Source organism: Phocoena phocoena, chromosome 20, assembly GCF_963924675.1.
Source record: "Phocoena phocoena chromosome 20, mPhoPho1.1, whole genome shotgun sequence".
In the NCBI taxonomy this organism is placed as follows: Eukaryota; Metazoa; Chordata; class Mammalia; order Artiodactyla; family Phocoenidae; genus Phocoena; species Phocoena phocoena.
Window position 1 is genome coordinate 23110248 of NC_089238.1, and position 21408 is coordinate 23131655.

The 21408-nt window shown below is 36.5% G+C and overlaps 1 protein-coding gene across 1 annotated transcript in view; it reads right to left on the reverse strand.

Moving 5' to 3' along the window:
• Positions 1-990: 990 nt before the first annotated feature.
• The window catches only part of NETO2 (neuropilin and tolloid like 2), a 67696-nt gene continuing 47278 nt past the window's right edge, over positions 991-21408 (reverse strand). Inside the window, exons 9-10 of the mRNA XM_065898795.1 lie at positions 2716-2829; positions 991-1571 (exon numbers count right to left, since the gene is read on the reverse strand). Of these exons, the coding sequence (XP_065754867.1) occupies positions 991-1571; positions 2716-2829 (695 nt within the window). The remainder of the gene's footprint in view (positions 1572-2715; positions 2830-21408) is intronic.

Below are 21408 nucleotides of genomic sequence, written 5' to 3' on the forward strand. Positions count from 1 at the left end.
CATATCCTACAAGAAAACCAATACAAAGGGAGTAAAATAATCTTTTTATAAAAATAATACAAAACACAGATCTAGTAATGAGAAACACTGGAAATAAATATAATGATAGGCCTCCCCCAAAATGCAGTAAATGACTTTTTGCTCACAGGAATGAATGGGCTATCACTGAATGTAATAAAACTTGGGAAATTTCAAAGCATTTCTAAAAATTTTAATCTTTGTCAAGTTTTTAGGTATAACTGGCAATGGTGCATACATCCCAGGATTATGAAACTTTTTCGTATAACTAAGACAAAATATGACTTAAAGGTGCTAAATCATATCACAGAAAATAAAGACTAAGGATCCAGTAATTAAAAGGCAGCAGTATAGAAACTAGTCAAGAAGAAACAGATGGACAAAACACAACTCTGTGTCTTAATTGGCACTTATCACAGTAACTAGTTATATTTTGACAAATTCTAGAACAAATGCCTATATTGAAATACGTGTGATACATGAACCACTTATATAAGAAACTGAAAGGGTAAAATTACTGGCTTACAAAACAAATTAAATTTAGAGAAAAGAAAAAAATAAAAGGAATGTGAAGAAAAATCTTACTTTTAAACATTGTGGGATCAAAACATTGACAGAGCTGTATCAATCAGGAGCGGTCTTCCTGCTGCTAAGACCCGCAGGCAGCTGAGCCTGGCGCAACACCACCCCTCATCTCTCCAAATGCTACTATGTAACTGGTGCTTTGTTTGTAGGACACTGAGCAATAGAGGCTTATTTTTTGTTTTTTACTGAATGGAGTAAGTTCCCAGGTTGGGTTAACATATATAGACTGCCTGAGATAATAAAAACTTCACCATTAATTAGGTTAATGGGAAATGAAGATCTTCCTGGCTCTGACAGGAGAAAAGGGTTGGCTGCTGAAATCAGTATGGGTGCTCTGTAGGCTACATACGTACATACTTAATAATTAATGTCACCTTCAGTAGAAGATTAAAAATCGATGGATATGGATGCTTGTGCAGAATCTTCCCGCCCTCTGACATAAATTTCACAGGGAATCTCTTCCATTACTCTGTCTTCTAGGGCCTGTTCAGGGCACTCGTGTGCCTGCTTGAAAGTGTAGCTACTCTTTTTGAAGGTGCTATTAAATGTTTTCATTGGCTGCGGTTGTGCAAAATCATTTCGGAAGGGAAGTTCCATGGAACTGAGGTTGGTCCTGCTTTGTTTGACGCTGGGTGCCTGCGATCCACAGTGATGGTCGTGGATGCACCGCGACGCCGTGGAGGAGCACCGCGCCTTCTGGTAGCTGTCCAGTTCCTCCGACAGGTCGGCCAGGTCCGCAGACATCTCCTTGTCTCTCAGTGAAAACAGTTCATAATGAGGAGGATCAAACACTTCTTGGAATCCAGTTTTATTAAAAGCAGTTTTGCAAGCCATGACCTTTTTTCGAGGCTGTTTCACTTGTACTAAAATAGAAATAATGAGAAGGACCAAGACAATCCCTGACGTTATGCCAATAATTGTTCCGTGAGTTTTAGTGATTTGTTCAAACAGTCCTGCTTTTTTCTTTTCTGCAGAAAAGAGAAAGAAAAACGATGAGGCTTTTAAAATTCGTTCATGAGTCCTGTCACAAATTGGTAAAGTATTTTTAAGTAAAGCAGAACACTTCTGTATTCTTTTTCAAATACAACACAGAAAATGCAATTTAAAATTAGGTTTTTAAACAAAATAATCCCATTACGACTTCTGGTTAAACTAACCAATCGTAACGCAGCTAGACAGACTACGAAAAAGGAAAAGGACTTGGTTCTTTACTCAGAAGGTACATGAATACATAGCTTGCAGATCAAAGTAATACATGAATACAGAAAACGCCAAAACAAAATACCCTTGTTCTATCAAGTTTAGCTTTCTGTTCTATGGTAGTTTTGAGTATACCCATAGTTTTTCTACTGATGGCCATAAGCAAGAGAGAACGAAAATGATCTGACTAACCCACTCAGGTATGTTATCATGGTCTACTGTTTTTGAATGATTACCTGAAAATACTTTCTCTCAAATACTTAAGATAGCCATATCAGATTACATTAACTTTCCATAGTAAGATATTTATTGAACTCTTGGGAGAATAAAAGGGAGATAAACTTTAGTACTGAAACAGTGATTTGATAACCAGTTTTTAGACATTCAACTAGTATTACCACAAGCCATATTTATCTTCCAGGGAGTATATACTGGAAATATAGTATAGGAAATTCATGGAATAAAAAAAGCAGTCCTTATAATGATTCTGTTTTTACATTGTAAGACTGAATCCATCAGTTGATTTTTATTAAATAGTATTTTCATTTAATTTAAAAAATAAGAATACTCTAGGTTACAATCTAAATTATTATGAGAATAAGGTATCTTTACAATAGAAATGACCAAGAAAATAAGGGCAGGAAATACCATGAATGACTTTTGAACAACTTTAAGGTAAAAAACATAGTCTATAAAAAAAATGCTTTTGGTGAGAATAAATATTTTTCTTCACTTTTACCACATCCCAGAGGTCTATGATCCATTAAGGAGAACATTTATTTTATATGTGTTTATTCCAGCCAAAGCAGTTATGCCAAGCACAGTTGTAGAAAAAGACATTCTAATTTTTTCTTAATGAAAGGCAATGGATACTCCTCTCTCAAAAAGGCTGGCCTTTGCCAGTAGACTCACCTTTACAATGATTTTCATCCCAAGGGTATGCACAGTTTTGAACCCCATTACAGACTAAAGAATTATTGATGCACATGTTGCTATGGCAAAAGAAAGTGCTGCCTGTGCAGGGAGCTGTAGGAAAAAAGGAAACTTTGTTGCTAAGAACTGAAAGCATACAGATTACAACTCATCCTGATTTATTTTACATTTACTCTTATAAAGTCAATAACTTACCTCAAAGGCTTTTTTGTGAACACACTCTGTACTACACAAACAATAAGACAAAGGCCAATATTCTCTGTTGCTGACTCATGTAAACCTGAACTTAGTTTGGGCACCAAAAGACTGTTTTTAGTGTAATGACAATATGAATATATGGTCATCCCTTGGTATCTGAGGGGGATTGGTTCCAGAACCCACTGCAGACACCAAAACGTGCAGATGCTCATGTCCCATAGTAGGCCTCTCCATATCCAGTTCCTCATCTGTAGATTCAACCAACCATAGATCATGTAGTACTATAGTATTTGCTACTGAAAAAAATCCACGTATAAGTGGACCGGCACAGTTCAAACCTCTGTTACTCAGGGGTCAACTGTATTTCCCATGGTTCTTATGAAACTAGTATATAGCCCGGTATATATATATATATATTTTTTTTTTTTTTTGGCTGTGTTGGGTCTTTGTTGCTGTGCATGGGCTTTAACTAGCTGTGGCGAGCGAGGGCTACTCTTCTTTGCGGTGTGCAGGCTTCTCATTGTGGTGGCTTCTCTTGTGGAGCACGGGCTCTAGGCGCTCAGGCTTCAGTAGTTGCGGCACGTGGGCTCAGTAGTTGTGGCTTGTGGGCTATAGAGTGCAGGCTCAGTAGTTGTGGCGCACGGGCTTAGTTGCTCCATGGCATGTGGGATCTTCCCAGACCAGGGCTCGAACCCGTGTCCCCTGTACTGGCAGGTGGATTCTCAACCACCGCGCCATAGCCTGGTACAGTTTTTCAAAAAGTTAAAAGAAAATGTTAGCAAAGACGTGGAGACACTGAACCCTTGTGCATTGCTGGTAGAAATGTAAAATGGTGCAGCTGCTGTGGCAAATAGTATGGCAGTTCCTCAAAAGTTCATATAGGTTACCATAAGCTCCAGCAATTCTCCTTCTAGGTATATACTCTTAAGAATTGAAGGCAGAGACTCGAACAGATACTTGCTGTTCATAGCAGCATTATACACAAGAGCCAAAAGGTTAAAGCAACCCAAATGTCTGTTGACGGATGAATGGATCACCACAGACAAAAAGGAAAAAAAGCACTCTTTGGAATTTCAAAAAAAAATGTTTTAAACAGTACAGATATATGGAATATATGCCATTGAATTTCATATTTGATATAATTCTTAAAAAAACCTTAATGGTCTCAAAGCTCATCATAAGGACAATAAGTATTAGTTACATACATAAGCTGTTAGATTAAGGATAGAAAAGCCAATGAAGATGTATGGTGGTATTTTATTCAAGTACAAAATTAGCTAGTGTACCCACTTCTGTTGTGTCATATATATCATAAAATCATATTACACAAATGTGTGTACTTTAAAATAGAACAAGTGTCCTAGAGAACGTATAACATTTTTGAATTCCTCATTTCTAAAAACTGGAGTTTTGTTTTTTGTTTATATATCATACCATAATTCTATTATATACTATATCATATTACATGTTGAATTCTTATTTTACCTATTTTATCCAGTTCACAAATGGGGATACAGGGAAGAGAAGCTATTTTCAAGACAGGGTGAGTGAAGGTATAAACAGCACTGTGGCTTCTAGGTATTCTGATTTTCTGAGTGAAACTATCATCAGCTCTTAACGTTTATCAACAGAACATTATATGACAGTACTTTGATGGCTCTTCATAGTTCCAAAAGTGGCAAAAAAGACAGGTTTTCTGTAGTGTTTCTTATTGATTGAACAGTGAGTGGAAAATACCCTTAGTTTTTTATCATAGAGTTCTTTTTTTTTTTTTTTTTTCGGTACGCGGGCCTCTCACTGTTGTGGCCTCTCCCGTTGAAGAGCACAGGCTCCGGACGCGCAGGCTCAGCGGCCACGGCTCACGGGCCCAGGGGCTCCGCGGCACGTGGGATCTTCCCGGACCGGGGCACGAACCCGTGTCCTCTGCATCGGCAGGCGGACTCTCAACCACTGCGCCACCAGGGAAGCCCCCATAGAGTTCTTTATAACTGTTCTCCACATTATTTAAAGCAATTAGAGAGCAGCACTGATATTGTCAGATTTCGTTTTGCAGAAATGTGAAGTATATTTAAAATTACAAATGTATTAAGCTTTATGGATTTTCAAAGGACAAGCATAGCTGTTTATAATGAGAATCAATGTATGAGTTATTGACATGGGTTGCTAATGACATGCTTCAATTCAAAACTATATAAAATGGCTGAATTATAAGTCTTTATAAATAAGGGACAAAGGTAACAGCAAAAATACTGCTGTTATGAACTACCTTCTACTTACAGCCTGAGGACTTTCTCCTTTCCCCTTTACTCACTATGGGTCATGGTGTGGGAGAGAAGAGGGGGTTAGGATTTTAGCTTCCCTCTACTTCTGATGAGATGTGGCAATGATGGTGAAAGATGGTTCTCTCCTTCAATTAGGTCTGCAGGGGACCCGTAGGGCAGTATGTCACTGAAAATCACACTATGGATTTATTCTAACAAAAATATCTTCTGCTGCTTTCACAGTTCTAGTCCTGGAAATTACTTTCCTAAAACCATTCCCTTTCTTAAAGAGTGAGGTATGTATTAGTATTCAGTGCTTGGGAAGAAGTCAAACATATCCTGGTCGCTATTCTGTATCATTCATTTTAGCCAAGTTATACTATTTTAGTCACATCTGCAATCTACAATGAATAGAAATGAAGCGAATCTCTCACGTAGAATTAGTCCATTTATATAAACCTCCTCATAAATATTTTCATGGATGGATTAATAATAATTACAAATCATTAACATTTTAGAGAACAAAAGAGTTTAACAATTTGAATTAATAAGCATGTAAAAATGTACTGTTTGGAGCTCTCAAATGTGCTTATCAAATGGACGTTCTTAAACTGGGACTTTTGTTTTATAAAAATTCACAAAATCCTTTATTTTGATCACACACTTTTTTTGGAGGGGAGGTTTTCTTTTTCTTCTTGGGTAATAAAGCTACATTTAGGATATGGAGCTAAGTCTACTGCAGCCTTCAATTAGTCTGACCTTTAGTGACTAGTGTAAAGATATCACTTGAAGGAGGCTTGTCACCTGTTTACTTATCAGATTTGTATTAAAGAGAAATCATTAGTGTTTATAGAGAAAACAGCTAAAACACGTTAGAGAAGAATTTTACATATAAGTTTAGACCACTGCCAAAATAAATATTATGTGAGTTAAGGATGTGAACAAGTAGCCATATTTAAAAGTCTTTAAAAATAAACTGGTGGAATTAATTCTGCTGATAGTTTACTTAACCTAATATATCTGTGCAAAAAGTTAACGCAGCAGGACCAAGGCTGCTACCTTTAGAAGGGTCTGTGTGCAAGGCTGGCCCTTAGCTGGCATCTGGGAACTTGGCTTTCCTCTATTACCTGACTGATAAGGTGGTTCACGGTGCCTAGAGTTTGTGTTAACAATGTCATCTATGCCAAATACTTGCTTTCCTTCTGTGAATCTAGAATTTCGGTATACGCAAGGCAGACAGTGCCGATGTGAACAGCCCCCAATATAAAACCTTGGGTGCTGAATCTCTAAATGGGCTTTTCTGGGCAGAAACATTTTACATATTACTGCATTTTCTGGTTGCTGGAGAAATGAACATACTCAGTGTGCCCCACTTGGGAAGGAGAGAGCATAATGAAGCCTGTGAAAGGACTTCTCCAGATTCAGACAATCTTTTTCCCTTACCGATCCTTTCAGTGTAATGATCTTCGCTGTTAGGACGAATGTACTTTGGGCCTAGCAAATCACCCATCATGCGGGTGGTGTTGGGGAGCCCTGAAACAATATCCAAAATGTTATCATTTTAACATGTAATCAATATAAAACATTATTAATGAGATAGTTTACATTCTTTATTTCATACCAAGTCTTTGAACTCTGGGATCTATTTTTGTAATTATAGCACATTTCAATGTAGACTGGCTGCATTGTTAAGTGCTCACCAGCTACATGTGGCTGATGGACCCTGTACTGGACAGCATGGGTAGTACAGATGTTGGGAGTAAATGTACTGAGGAAAAAGTAAGAAGGCTAAAAGGCTTTCTTGCTAACTGCATCTTTGTATCAAGCACTGATTTGAATTATTTGAAACAGTAAAACAGCCTTTGTAGGGTTGTTTCTTATTTTTCAAGTTTGAAAAGTTTTCAAAATAAAACAATTTTTAGAAACAAACTGAGGTTATATCTATAGATCGATAAAAAGCAACAGCACAGTCTACTTGTGGCAAATACCACTGCTGAACTCTTGACATTTCCCAATGCTCGAGGAATTCACTACACCCAAAATAACTCAACACTTTCTTTTATCCATTCAGTTTTCATTTTCCAAGTCAGAAAGTGACTGTCACTTTGCATCCTTGTGGAGTCTGTCTCCACAACTCTTCTTTCTCCTCACTGTCACTTCTTTGGTTCAGACCTTCTTGGTTTCCCACCTCAATCATGGAAGTAACCTCCTAAGTAGCCTCCATGCCCCAATAAAAGTACAGCTCTGATTATATCTTTTTGTAGTATAACATGCTTCAAAACTCCCCAATGCCTGTCTAAATAAAGCCTTTAGTTTAAAGGCCTTCAAATTCTAGCTTTAATCTACCCTTCCCAGTTCATTTCTCTTTGTTCTCCTTTCCACTATTTCTTGTGGGCCAAATTAACTCTGATTCTATACCTTTTTCATTATAGTACCTCTGTTGGAATAATAACCTCAATTAACATTTCTACCTTCTAAAATCTACCTACCCTCAAGGATAAACCCAAAGGACCTTCCTTCAAGGACTACTTTCTTCATAAACAATGCTGCCCACTAGAAGTAACTTTGATATTTAATAAGAAAGCACTTTGTTTTCTGTCTTAAATGGTCTTTGTCATAGTCAATCCTGTATTTACTTCATTTGCATATATGCCACCTCACTTAAGTGACTGTAAGATCCTTTAGGACAGGGACTGTATCATCCATTTTTGTATCTTTATAGCAAACACTTCATATTGTAAAAGTTAAATAAATGAATGGAAGGCAGGTAGGAAGACTGGTTGGCTAAAATTAACTTCATAACCCAACTGACCATCTGGCAATTCAAAAAGATCTTTAAAATTAAAAATAGAAGAGTTCAGCTACAGTAAAGACTGTATATGGTCACATACAACCATGATTTTAATATAGAATCCAAGGAATAATAATATAATACTTTGAAATTATAAGTAAAGGGTAAAATTAGTAATTCCCAAATTTCTCAAGAAAAATATCTGATAATATCTTACTGTTATACTGAAATATTTACTAACTTTGGATTTGCAAAAATCATATAGCTTACCATTATACCATACTCATCAGTCAGGACATAAAAGCTAAAACATTTGTCTCATGAGGACAATAGATATTATATACCACTTATTTTTTCAAATATATGTGATGGGAACATACACATGCAAGTGTATCCAGGAAGTCTGGGTGAGTCCTTAAATGGTAGTTTTTTTCATATAGGAGATGACTGTGAGGAAAGGAACCCATTAAACAGGCTAATCAGCCCTACCCAAATGTAGATTAAAGTTAAGGGCCATTCAAAACCAAGTCAAAAACATGATGGTGTAAAAGCAGTTTTTTGTCAAGCTAATGCAATATGATCTGCACTTACAATAAGCAAAATCAACAAAATAATTATTAGGAAACACTGACAAGTCACTTGTACTTTTATAGGAGAGACAAAAGCAGTGAACCATTTTGCCTTGTGAGGATTTGTTCACTTGAATTACCAGGAGTTTAAGGGAAGAATTCTAAAATCTGTTCTCAAAGTTTCTCCACTTATAAGCTGGGTCAGTGTGTCTACACATGAGCTACAACATCCTTTAATATGAAAAAGTTCCCACATGCTCATAAAACAGTAAAGATACCTTTAAAGACTTAGGCAATCAGAAAAAGACAAAATCCCCATTGTAACCACAAGGAAGATGTCTAAAGGATATGCACAGAAGGAAATCTAAATGTGTCACTACAAAAAATCAACCAAGCACAAAAGAAGGCTGTGATGAAGGAAATAAGGCATAACAAAGCTGTTAAGACATATAGAAATCAAACAGCAAAATTGCAGAAGTCCTTCCTTATTAGTAATTACTTTAAATGTAAATGGATTAAACTCTCCATTCAAAAGGCAGAGATTAGCAGAAAAGATTAAAAAAACCAAGATCCAACTATATGATATTCTATAAGAGATTCACTTTAGATCCAGAGACATAATTAAGTTGAAAGTAAAAGGATGGAGAAAGATATTCCATACATATAGTTACCAAAAGAGAGCTGGGCTGGTGATACAAATATAGGCACATGTTGGAGATATTGCTGGTTTGGCTACAGGCTACTACAATGAAGCAGGTATTCAAGTACTCACATGAATTTTTTTGTTTCCTAGTGCATATAAAAGTTACATTTACATTTTACTGTAGTCTGTTAAGTGCACAAGTAGCATTATATCTAAAAAACACAATGTACATACCTTAATTAAAAAACACTTTATTGCTAAAAAATGCTAACCACCATCTGAACAAGTCTTTTTGCAATAGTAACATCAAAGATCACTGATGACCATAACAAATGCAATAATAATGAAAATATTTGAAATATTGTGAGAATTATCAAAACATGACAGAGAGAAACAAAGTGAGCAAATGTTAGAAAAATGGTGCCAATAGACTTGTTCAACACAGGGTTGCCACAAACCTTCAATTTGTGAAAAATACAGTACCTATAAAGTGCAATAAAGTGCCGTGCAATAAAACAAGGTATGCCTATTATCAGACAAAAACAGACTTTAAGTCAAAACCGTTACAAGTGACAAAGGACACTGTACATTGATAAAAGGGTCAATTCACCAAGAAGATATAATAATTATAAATGTATATGGGCCAAAAATCAGAGTCCCAAAATATAAGAAGCAAACATTGTTAGAATTTAAGGGAAAATTAGACAGTTCTATGATAACAGTTGGAGACATCAATACTCCACTTTCAATAATGAATAAAACTACACAGAAGATCAATAAGGATGGAATTCCCTGGTGGTCCAGTGGTTAGGACTCCGCACTCTCACTGCCAAGGGCCTGGGTTCAATCCCTGGTCGGGGAACTAAGATCCCACAAGCCAAGCAGGATGGCAAAAAAAAAAAAGACCAGTAAGGAAATAAAGGACTTGAACAATACATAAACCAATTGGACCTAACAGACATGTATAGAAAACCCCACCCAACAACAACAGAATATATTTTTCTCAAGTGCGCATCAAACATTCTCCAGGACAGACCATGTTAGACCAAAAAAAAAAAAAAAAAAAAGAAAATCTTAATTGTAAAAGATGGACATAATACAAAATGTCTTTTCCAATAACAATGAAATGAAACTAGAAATTAATAACAGAAGGAAAACTGGAAAATTCAAATATGTGGAAAATAAACTACACACTCTTAACCAACCAATAGGTCAAAGAATATATCACAAGGGAAATTAGAAAACACCTTGAGACAAATGAAAATGAAAACACAACATACCAAAACTTACAGGAAGCAGCAAAAGCAGTGCTAAGAAGGAAATTTATAGCTATAAATGCCTACACTAAAAAAAGGAGACAAAAAAGGGAGAAAGACCTCAAATCAATAACTTAAAGAACTAGAAAAACAAGAGCAAACTAAATTAAAAGTTCCATGCCTTTGTCAGAAGCATTAAAATAATAAAGATTAGAGCAGAGATAAATAAAACAGCGGAAAAAAGACACCAGAGAAAATAAAAACCACCAAACTTGGTTCTTTGAAAAGATCAACAAAATAGGCAGACTTTTAGATACAATGACTACGAAAAAGAGATTAAAAAGACTCAAATTACTAAAATCAGACATGTAAGTTGGGACATTAGTGTACATTTTACACATATACAAAGGATTAGAAAAGAATACTAAGAACAATTTGTATACCAAAAAAAAAAAAAGGCTAACCTAGATGAAACAAATTCCTAGAAACACACAAACTACTGAAACTGAACAAAAAGAAAAGAATCTCAATAGATCTCTAACTAGCAAGGAGACTGAATCAGTAATCAAAAACCTTTCAACAAAGAAAAGCCCTGGACCAGATGGCTTCTCTGGTGAATTCTACCAGACACATTAGAAAAATTAACACCAATCCTCAAACTCTTCCAAAAAGTTGGAGGAGAGATCAGTTCTTACTCACTTATTGGCCAGCATTACTCTGATATCAAAGCCAGACAAAGATACTAGAAGAAAATAAAACTGTAGACCAATATCCCTTATGAATATCAATGCAAAAATACTCAACAAAATACTGGCACTGAATTCAGCAACATTTTAATATGATAACCAAGTGGGATATAAGGATGGTTCAACATACAAAAATCAATCAATGTAATACACTGCAATAACAGAATGAAGGGGAAAAATCCACATGATCGTCTCAAGTGAATCAGAAAAAGCATTTGACAAAACTGAACACCATTTCATGATAAAAACACTCAATAAAGTAGGAATAGAAGAACACTTCTTCAACATGATAAAGGCTATATATGAAAACCCCACAGCTAGTAACATACTCAATGGTGAAAGGTTGAAAGCTATCTCCCTAAGATTAGGAACAAGACAAAAATGTCCACTTTCACTTCTATTCAATATAGTGTACTAGAAGTGCTAGCCAGAACAATTAGGCAAGAAAAGGAAATAAAAAGCATCCAAATTGGAAATTGGAATTGGAAATCCAAATGATAAAGTTATCTCCATTTGCAGATGATATGATCTTACAAGTAGAAAACCCTAAAAGACCACACACACACACACACACACACACACACACACATACACAGATTCAGAGCACATAAACTAATTTAGCAAAGTTGTAGGATACAAAATCAACAAAAATTAGTTACATCTCTACACACTAACAAGGAACAAATGGAACATTTACAACACATTGAAAAGAAGAAAATTCTTAGGAATAAATTTAACCAGGGAGATATAAGATGTACGATGAAAAGTACAAAATGTTGCTAAAAGAAATTAAAGAAGACAAATAAATGGGAAGACATCCTGGGTTCATGGATTGAAGACTTAATATTGTTAAGACGACAGTACTACTCAAAGCAATCCACAGATTCATTGTGATTCCCATCAAAATTTCAAAAGTATTTTTTGCAGAATAGAAAAACTTATTCTAAGATTCATGGAATCTCAAAGGACACTGAATAGTCAAAACAGTCTTGAAAAAGAACAAATTTGGAAGACTCTTCCTAATTTCAAAACTTACTACAAAGCTACAGTAATCAAAACAGGTGGTACTGGCATTAGAATAGACAAATAGACCAACGGAATAAAGAGCCCCTCAAATAAACCCTCACATATTTACAGTCAATTGATTTTTGACAAGGATAACAAGACTATTAAAAGGGGAAAGAACAGTCTTTTCAAGAAATGGTCCTGGGAAAACTGTATATTCACATGCAAAAGAATGAAGCTGGGCCCTTATCTTATACCATATTTAAAAATTAACATGAAATGGATCAAAGTCCTAAATGTAAGAGTGAAAACTATAAAGCTTTTAAAAGAAAACATAGAGAAAAGGAGTGATGTCAGCAAGATGATGGTGCAAGTGCTCCCTTTGTCTCTCCCCTTCAGTCTACAACCAGTAAAACATCCATAACTCAACTCTGCCCAATAGACCAGGATGCTGGTGAATTGCAGACATCTGTATATGTAAAGGTGGGTGGACTGGAACACAAAGAGGAGGCAGCACTCAGGGAACAGCAGAGTCACTGCCTGTGATCTCTGCCACTTTGTTTCTATGGCTGAGCCTGCAACCCGAGAACCTGGTAGCGGCAGGGGAGGCGGCCATACAACACCAGCCTCCTGGCTGCAGTGGTACCTGCAGCCACAGGGAACCAAAGTTACTGGGACCTGCAATCCCAGCTCCCTTCTTCCCCTCCCCCTACTCCCATGGTATCAGAGCCTGCAACTCAGTAGACCCTGGACGTGGTGGAGGTGCCTGCAATCTCAGTGCCCCAGGTGGCGATGCCAACAGCAGCAAGGCACCAACAACCCTGGAGGCACAAGCGATGACAATAAAGAAGATGACAACGAACAAAGTGCCGATCCTCAAATGTATAACCGGAGGCAGCTCCAGTAAAAGAAACCAAAAACTTGTGTTATAGTGCCACCTACTGGAAAACTAAAGAAAGGCCTCAAATTACTAACCTGTTGAACCCTTAGAATCAAGTGGGGCGGGGGGCGGGGTCCAGTGGGTAAGGCTCTGCACTCCCAATGCAGGAGGCCCGGGTTTGATCCCTGGTCAGGGAGCTGGATCCTGCATGCACACTGCAACTCGGAGTCCGCATGCCTCAACTAAGAAGTCCGCAAAAAAGCCTGCATGCCGCAACTAAAAGATCCCACATGCAGCAACGAGGGTCCTGCGTGCTGCAACTAAGACCCGGTGCAGCCTAAATAAATAAATATTAAAAAAAAAAAAAAGAATAAAGTCGGGGGGGAAAAAGCTTTGTTACTTCAAATGTGCGATCAGAGGAACAACTCATCAAGCACAATGACGAATCACGGTAACACCATATCACAAAAAGAAAACTAAAGTCCTCCAGAAACCAAACTTAAAGTATCAAAATAATGTGATCTGACAGAGGATCCAAATTAGCCGTCACAAAGAAACTCAACCAGCTACAAGAAAACTCAGAAAGGCAGCTCAATGTACTCAGGAATAAACGTAATGAACAGAGGTAATACTGTATCAAAGTGACTGAAACGCTAAAAAAAACCAAACAGAAATTCTGGAGTTGAAGAACTTAATAAATCAGATGAAGAAAGCACTGGAAAGAGAGCAGACCATATGGAAGCTCGAAGATAGAAATCTAGAAATGAAACAGGTAGAAAAGGAGAGAATTAAGACCAAAAAACGAGGAAATTCTATGAGACCTATCTCACTCTATTAGGAAGGGCAACTAATGGGTATCCCAGAAGGAGAAGGCGTCAGAGAGTTTATTTAAATAATAGCTGAGAACTTCCCAAACCTGGGTAAGGAACTGTACATACAAGTCCATGAAGCTAAGAGAACATCTAATTACCTCAATACAGAAAGATCTTCTCCAAGACACATTATATTAAAACTGTTGAAACTCAATGACAAAGAAAGAATTTTAAAGGCAGCCAAAGGGAAAAAAAGATGGTAACCTACAAAGGAACCCCCATTAAGCAAGCTATCAGCAGATTTCTCAGTAGAAACTCTACAGGCCAGGAGGGTGTTATGACCCACTCAAAATATTGAAAGACAAAAACTGTCAGCCAAGAATAGTCTTTCTAGCAAAATTATCATTCAGATATGAAGGAGAAATATAGGCTTTTCCCCAGACAAACAAAACCTAAGGGAGTTGATCAACTCTAGACATGCTTTACAAAAATGTTGAAAGGAACTCTTCTACCTGAAATGAAAAGGCAAAAGTATACAAAACTTTGAGTAAGGTGATAGACAGAATCAGAAAATTGCAACTCTGTATCAGAATAGGTTGTTAAACACTTGATCATAACATAAGGCTTAAAGGAAAAAAAACTGTAAAAATAACTATAGCTACTTCAATTTGGTAACAAACTCACAACATAAAAAGAAATAATTGGGACATCTAAAACACAAAAGGGGAGAAGGAAAAGGTCAGGACTCATATAGGCAAATGAAAACAAGATGTTATCAACAGAAAAAAAGTATTTTAACTATGTGATATTTTATACAAACCTTATAGGAACAACAAAACATAAAAACAGAGGAAACTGAGAAAACATACTAGAAAATGACCAAACTGAAATAGCAGACAGAAACACAAGGAAAAAACCCACAATGGAGACACAGACCAACCAGAAAACAAAAAATAAAATGGCAGTACTATGTCCTGATTTATCAATAATCACCCTAAATGTAAATGGACTGAATTCACCAATCAAAAAGCACAGAGTGGCTGCACGGATTAAAAAGCAAGACCCAACGATATGCTGCCTCCAGGAGACTCACTCAGCTTTAAAGACAAACATAGGCTCAAAGTGAAGGGATAGAAGATGATACTCCAAGCAAATGACAGCCATGGAAATCAGGTGTAGCCATACTCATATCAGATAAAACAGACTTCAAGCCAAAAAAGGTAACAAGACACAAAGATGGACATTATATAATGATAAAGGGGACAATTCATCAAGATGTAAGTTATTCATATATATGCTAACATAGGAGCACCAAATTATATAAAGCAATTAACAGAGCTAAAGCGAGAAACTGACAGCAACACCATAATAGGGGATTTTAACACCTCACATACATCAAAGGATAGGTCATCCAGACAAAAAGTCAACAAGGAAAAGTACACGTAAATGAAAAGTTAGACCAGAAGGACTTGATAGATTTGTACAAAACATTCTATCCAAATGCATTCTTCTCAAGTGCACATGAAATATTCTCAAGGATAGACCATATGCTGGGACACAAACAAATCTCAGCAAATTTAAGAGTGAAATCATATCAAGTATCTTTTCTGAGCACAACACTATGAAATTAGATATCAACCAGAAGAAGAAAGCTGGAAAAATCATAAATTTGTGAAGAACAAATGCTACTGAACAAGATCAGCAAAAAAAATCAAAGGAAAAATTTAAAAATACCTGAAAATAAGTGAAAATGAAAATATGACATACCAAATCTATAGGGATGCAGCAAAAGCAATACTAAGAGGGAAGGTTATAGTGATACAGGCCTGCCCTGAGAAACATGAAAAATCTCAAATAAATCTAAACTTACATCTAAAGGAACTAGAAAAAGAAGAATGACCAAAGCCCAAAGTCAGTAGAAGGAAAGAACTAATGAAGATCAAGGCAGAAATAAGTGAAACAGAGACCAAAAAGACAATAGAAAAGATCAATGAAACTAACAGCTTGTCTTTTGAAAAGATAAAATTGACAAACTGTTTGCTAGACTACGAAAAAAAGAGAGAAGACTCTGATAAAATGAGAAATAACAAGGATACCACAGAAATATAAAGGATTGTAAGAGAATATTATGAATAGCTGTATGACAACAAATTGGACAACCTAGAAGAAATGGACAAATTCTTAGAATATCCAACCTTCCAAGACTGAACCATAAAGAAATAGAAAATTTTAATAGACTCATCTCCAGTAAAGTGGTTGAAACAGTAAACAAAAATTCCCCCAAAACAGAAGTCCAGGACGAGACGGCTTTACAATGTGAATTCTACCAATCATTCAAAGATTTAATACCTATCTCTCAATCTCTTCTAACAAATTAAAGAAGAGGGAATACTTCCTACTCATTCTACTAGGTCAGCATTACCCTGATATCAAAACCAGGCAAGGACACCACAAAAAAATTATAGGTTCATCTCTGATGAACACAGATGCAAAAATACTCAATAAAATATTAGCAAACCATACATTAAAAGGATCATATACCATGATCAAGTGGGATTTACCCTAGGGATGCATCCATAAATTAATCAATGTGATACACCTCATGAACAAAATGAAGGATAAAAACCATGATTATCTCAATAGATGAAGAAGCATCTGACAAGATTTACTACCCATTTATGACAAAAATCTCTCAATAAAATAGGTACAGAAGGCATGTACCGAAAACATAATAAAGGCCATATATGACAAATGCACATCTAACATCATGCTCAATGATGAAAACTTAAAGCTACTCCTCTAATATCAGGAACAAGGCAAGGATGCCCAATCTCGCTACTCTTATTCAACATAGTATTGGAAGTCCTAGCCAGAGCAATTAGTCAAGAAAAAGAAATAAAAGGTACCCATATTGGAAAAGAAGAGGTAAAACTGTAACTATTTGTGGATGACATTATTTTATATATAGAATACTCCAAAAAATTCACTAGGGACTTCCCTGGTGGCACAGTGGTTAAGAATCCACCTGCCAATGCAGGGGACATGGGTTCGAGCCCTGGTCTGGGAAGATCCCACATGCCGTAGAGCAACTAAGCCCGTGCACCGCAACTACTGAGCCTGCACTCTAGAGCCCATGAGCCACAACTACTGAGCCCACGCGCCACAACTACTGAAACCCACATGCCCTAGAGCCCATGCACTGCAACTACTGAGGCCCGTGCACTCTAGAGCCCATAAGTCACAACTACTGAGCCCATATGCTCTAGGGCCCATGTGCCACAACTACTGAGCCCGCATGCTGCAACTACTGAAGCCTGTGTGCCTAGAGTCCATGCTCCGCAACAAGGGAAGCCACGGCAATAAGTCCATGCACCTCAACGAAGAGTAGCCCCTGCTCACCGCAACTAGAGAAAGCCCACATACAGCAACGAAGGCCCAATGCAGCCAAACAAATAAATAAATAAAATTCAGGGACTTCCCTGGTGGCACAGGGATTAAGACTCCACGCTCCCAAGCATGGGGCCTGCGTTCGATCCCTGGTCAGGGAACTAGATCCCACATGCATGCTGCAACTAAGGAGCTGGCAAGCCACAACTAAGACCCAGTGCAATCAAATAAAAAAATATATATTTTTAAAAATTCACCAAAAACTTTTGGAAATAATAAATGAATACAGTGAAGTTTCAGGGTATAAAATTAATATTCAACCATCTGGTGCATTTCTATACACTAATAACAAACTAACAGAGCAGTTAAGAAAAGAATCCCATTTACAATCACAACAAAAAGAATATAATACTTAAGCGTAAACTTAACTAAGGAGGTGTAAGACCTCTACAGTGAAAACCATAAGACCTGTTGAAAGAAACTGAAGACACAAATAAATGGAAATATACTCTGTGCTCATGGACTGGAAGAATTAATATTGTTAAAATGTCCACATTACATAAAGCAAGCTACAGATTCACTGCAATCCCTATCAAATGCCCCAAGAACATTTTCACAGAAACGGAACAAAAAATTCTAAAATTTATATGGAAACATAGAAGACCCTGAATAGTCAAAGCTATGCTGAGAAAAAAGAACAACTGGAGGTATCACACTCCCTGATTTCAAATTATATTACAAAGCTGTAGTATTCAAAATAGCATGTTACTTGTAGAAAACAGACACAGAGATTAATGGAACAGAACTGAGAGCCCAGAAATAAACCCACACATATACGAACAAGTAATTTACAACAAAGAAGCAAAGACCACACAATGGAGAAAGAATAGTCTCTTCAATAAATGGCACTGGGTAAACTGGACAGCCATATGCAAAAGAATGAAACTAGACCACTACCTCACACCACACACACAAATCAACTCCAAATGGATTAAATACTTGAATGTAAGACCTGAAACCATAAAACTCCTTGATGAAAATAAGCAGTACACTCTTTGATCCTGGTCTTAGCAACGTTTTTCTGGATATGTCTCCTCAGGCAAGGGAAATAAAAGCAAAAATATAAAGTGAGGGCTTCCCTGGTGGTGCAGTGGTTGAGAGTCCGCCTGCTGATGCAGGGGACACGGGTTCGTGCCCCGGTCCAGGAGGATCCCACATGCCGTGGAGCGGCTGGGCCCGTGAGCCATGGCTGCTGAGCCTGCGCTCCGCAATGGGAGAGGCCACAGCAGTGAGGGGCCCGCGTACCTTAAAAAAATAAAAATAAAAATAAATAAATAAATATATAAAGTGAGACTAAATCAAACTAAAAAGCTTTTGTACAGGAGAGAAAACCATCAACAACATGAAAATACAACTTACTGAATAGAAGATATTTGCAAATCATATATCCAAGAAGGGGTTAATATCCAAAATAATAGAAATAACTCATACAACTCAACAAAAAACAAACAACTGGATTTAAAAAATGGGCAGAGGTATTGAACAGACATTTTCTCAAAGAAGATATACAAATGGCCAACAGGCACATGAAAAATGCTCAACATTACTAATTATTAGGGAAATGCAAATCAAAACAATGAGATATCACTCACACCAATCAGAATGGCTATTATCAAAAAGACAAGAGATAATAAATGTTAGAGAGGATGTGAAGAAAAGGGAACCCTCATACAGTGTTGGAAGAAATGTAAATTGTTGCAGCCATTATGGAAAAAAGTATGGAGATTTGTCAAAAAATTAAGAACCAGAACTACCATATGATCCAGCTATTCCACTTCTGGGTATTTATCCAAAGAATAAGACTAATTTGAAAAGATTTATGCACCTGTGTTCATCGCGTCATTATTTACAATAGCCAAGATATGGAAAGAACCTAAAGCCCTACTGATGGATGAATGGATAAAGAAGATGTGGTATATATATATATTTGCATTTGCAACAACATGGATAGACCTTGAGGGTATTATGCTAAGTGAAATAAGTCAGATGAAGAAAGACAAATACCATATGATTTCACTCATATGTGGATTAAAAACAAAGAAACAAAGAAACACACAAAGAACAGATCAAACCAAACCAAACCAAAACCACAGATACAGAGAACAGAGTAGTAGTTAATGGGGGGTGGGGAGGGCAAATGGGTAAAGGGGGTCAACTGTATGGTGACAGATGCAAACTAAACTTTGGTGCTGAGCATGCTGTAGGGTATACAGAAATCAAAATATAACACTGTACACATGAAACGTATGTTATAAATCAATAAAAAAATTGTTACCAAATTAAAAAACATAGAGGAAAAGCTTCATAACGTTGTCTTTGGCAATGATTTCTGGATTATGACACTCAAAGCACAGACAAAAAAAGAAAAAATAGACAAACTACATCAAACTTTTGTATCTCAAAGTACACAATCAAGACAGTGAAAAGATAATGCACAGAATGTGAAAAAATACTTGCTAATCATGTATCTGATGAGAGATTAATAATCAGAATACATAAAGAACTTCTACAACTTAACAAAAAAAACCCACCAAGTCAAAAACTGAGTAAAGGACTAAATACAGGCATACCACACTTCCAGACCACCACAATAAAGCAAATATTGCAATAAAGCAAGTTATATTAAGTTTTTGGTTTCCCACTGCATATAAAAGTTATTTTTACACTATGCTGTATTATACTATGTAATAGCATTATGTCTAAGAAAACAATGTACATACCTTAATTAGAAATATTTTATTGCTAAAAAATGTTAATCTGATCCTTTAGCAAGTCATAATCTTTTGGCAACAGTAACATCAAAGATCACTGATCACAGATCACCATAATAAACATAATAATGAAAGTTTGTAATGTTATGAGAATTACTAAAATGTAACACAGAAACAAACATGAAGTGAGAAAATGCTGTTGAAAAAATGGCATTGATAGACTTGCTCAACGCAGGGTACCCACAGACCTTCAACGTGTAGAAACTGTAGTATCTGTGAAGTGCAATAAAATGAAGTATGCCTGTAGACATTTCACCAAAGAAGGTATACAAGTGGCCAAGAAGCGTGAAAAGATGCTCAACATCACTCATCATTAGGGAAATACAAATTGGAATCACAATGAAAAAAAAAATCATACTTTATAGCCATTAGGATGGTTATTATCAAAAAAACAAAAAATAAAGTTTTGGTGAGGATGGGGACCAACCCTGCTGCATTGCTGGAGGGAATGTAAAATGGCACAGCTGTGAAAACGGTTGGTGGTCCTTAAAAATTTAAATATAGAATATCCATATGATCTAGCAATTCTACTTCTAGGCACAGTATATACAGCAAAGAACTGAAAGCAGAGACTCAAAGAGGTAACTGTATACTAATGTTCACAGCAGCTTTATTCATAATAGCCTAAAAGTAGAAACAACTCAAATGTTCATCAACAGATGAAAGGATAAACAAAAATGTGGTATTATACGCATATGGAATATTATTCAGCCTTGAAAAGGACTGAAATTATTAGAAACGTTATGCTAAGTAAAATAAGTCAGATACAAAAGGACAAATATTCCATTTATATGAGGTACCCAGAATAGGGAAATTCATGGAGATAGAAAGCAGACTAGAGGTTACCTGGGGGTGGGGGAATAGGGGCATGGGAATTATTATTTAATGGGTATGGAGTTTCAATTTCGGATGTTACATAAGTTCCAGAGATGAATAGCGGTGATGGTTGTATGATGTTGTGAATGTACTTAGTGCCACTGAATTGTACACTTAAAAATGGCTGAGGGTACATTTTATCATAACTTAAAAAAATATACAACCATTCTGGAAGGGTATTTGGCAAACTATGAAAGATTTACATCCTTTTACATCAGTAATCCCACTTCTAGGAATCTATCCAGAGGATATACCTCCAAGAATATGAAAATACATATGCATAACATTATTGATTGTAACAGTATGCTTGTAATTGCAAAATACTGTAAATAACCCATATGCCCATAAACTGAAAGACTGAATAAAGTATGTACATACAATGTACTACAGGGTTGGCCAAAAGGTTCATTTTTTTCT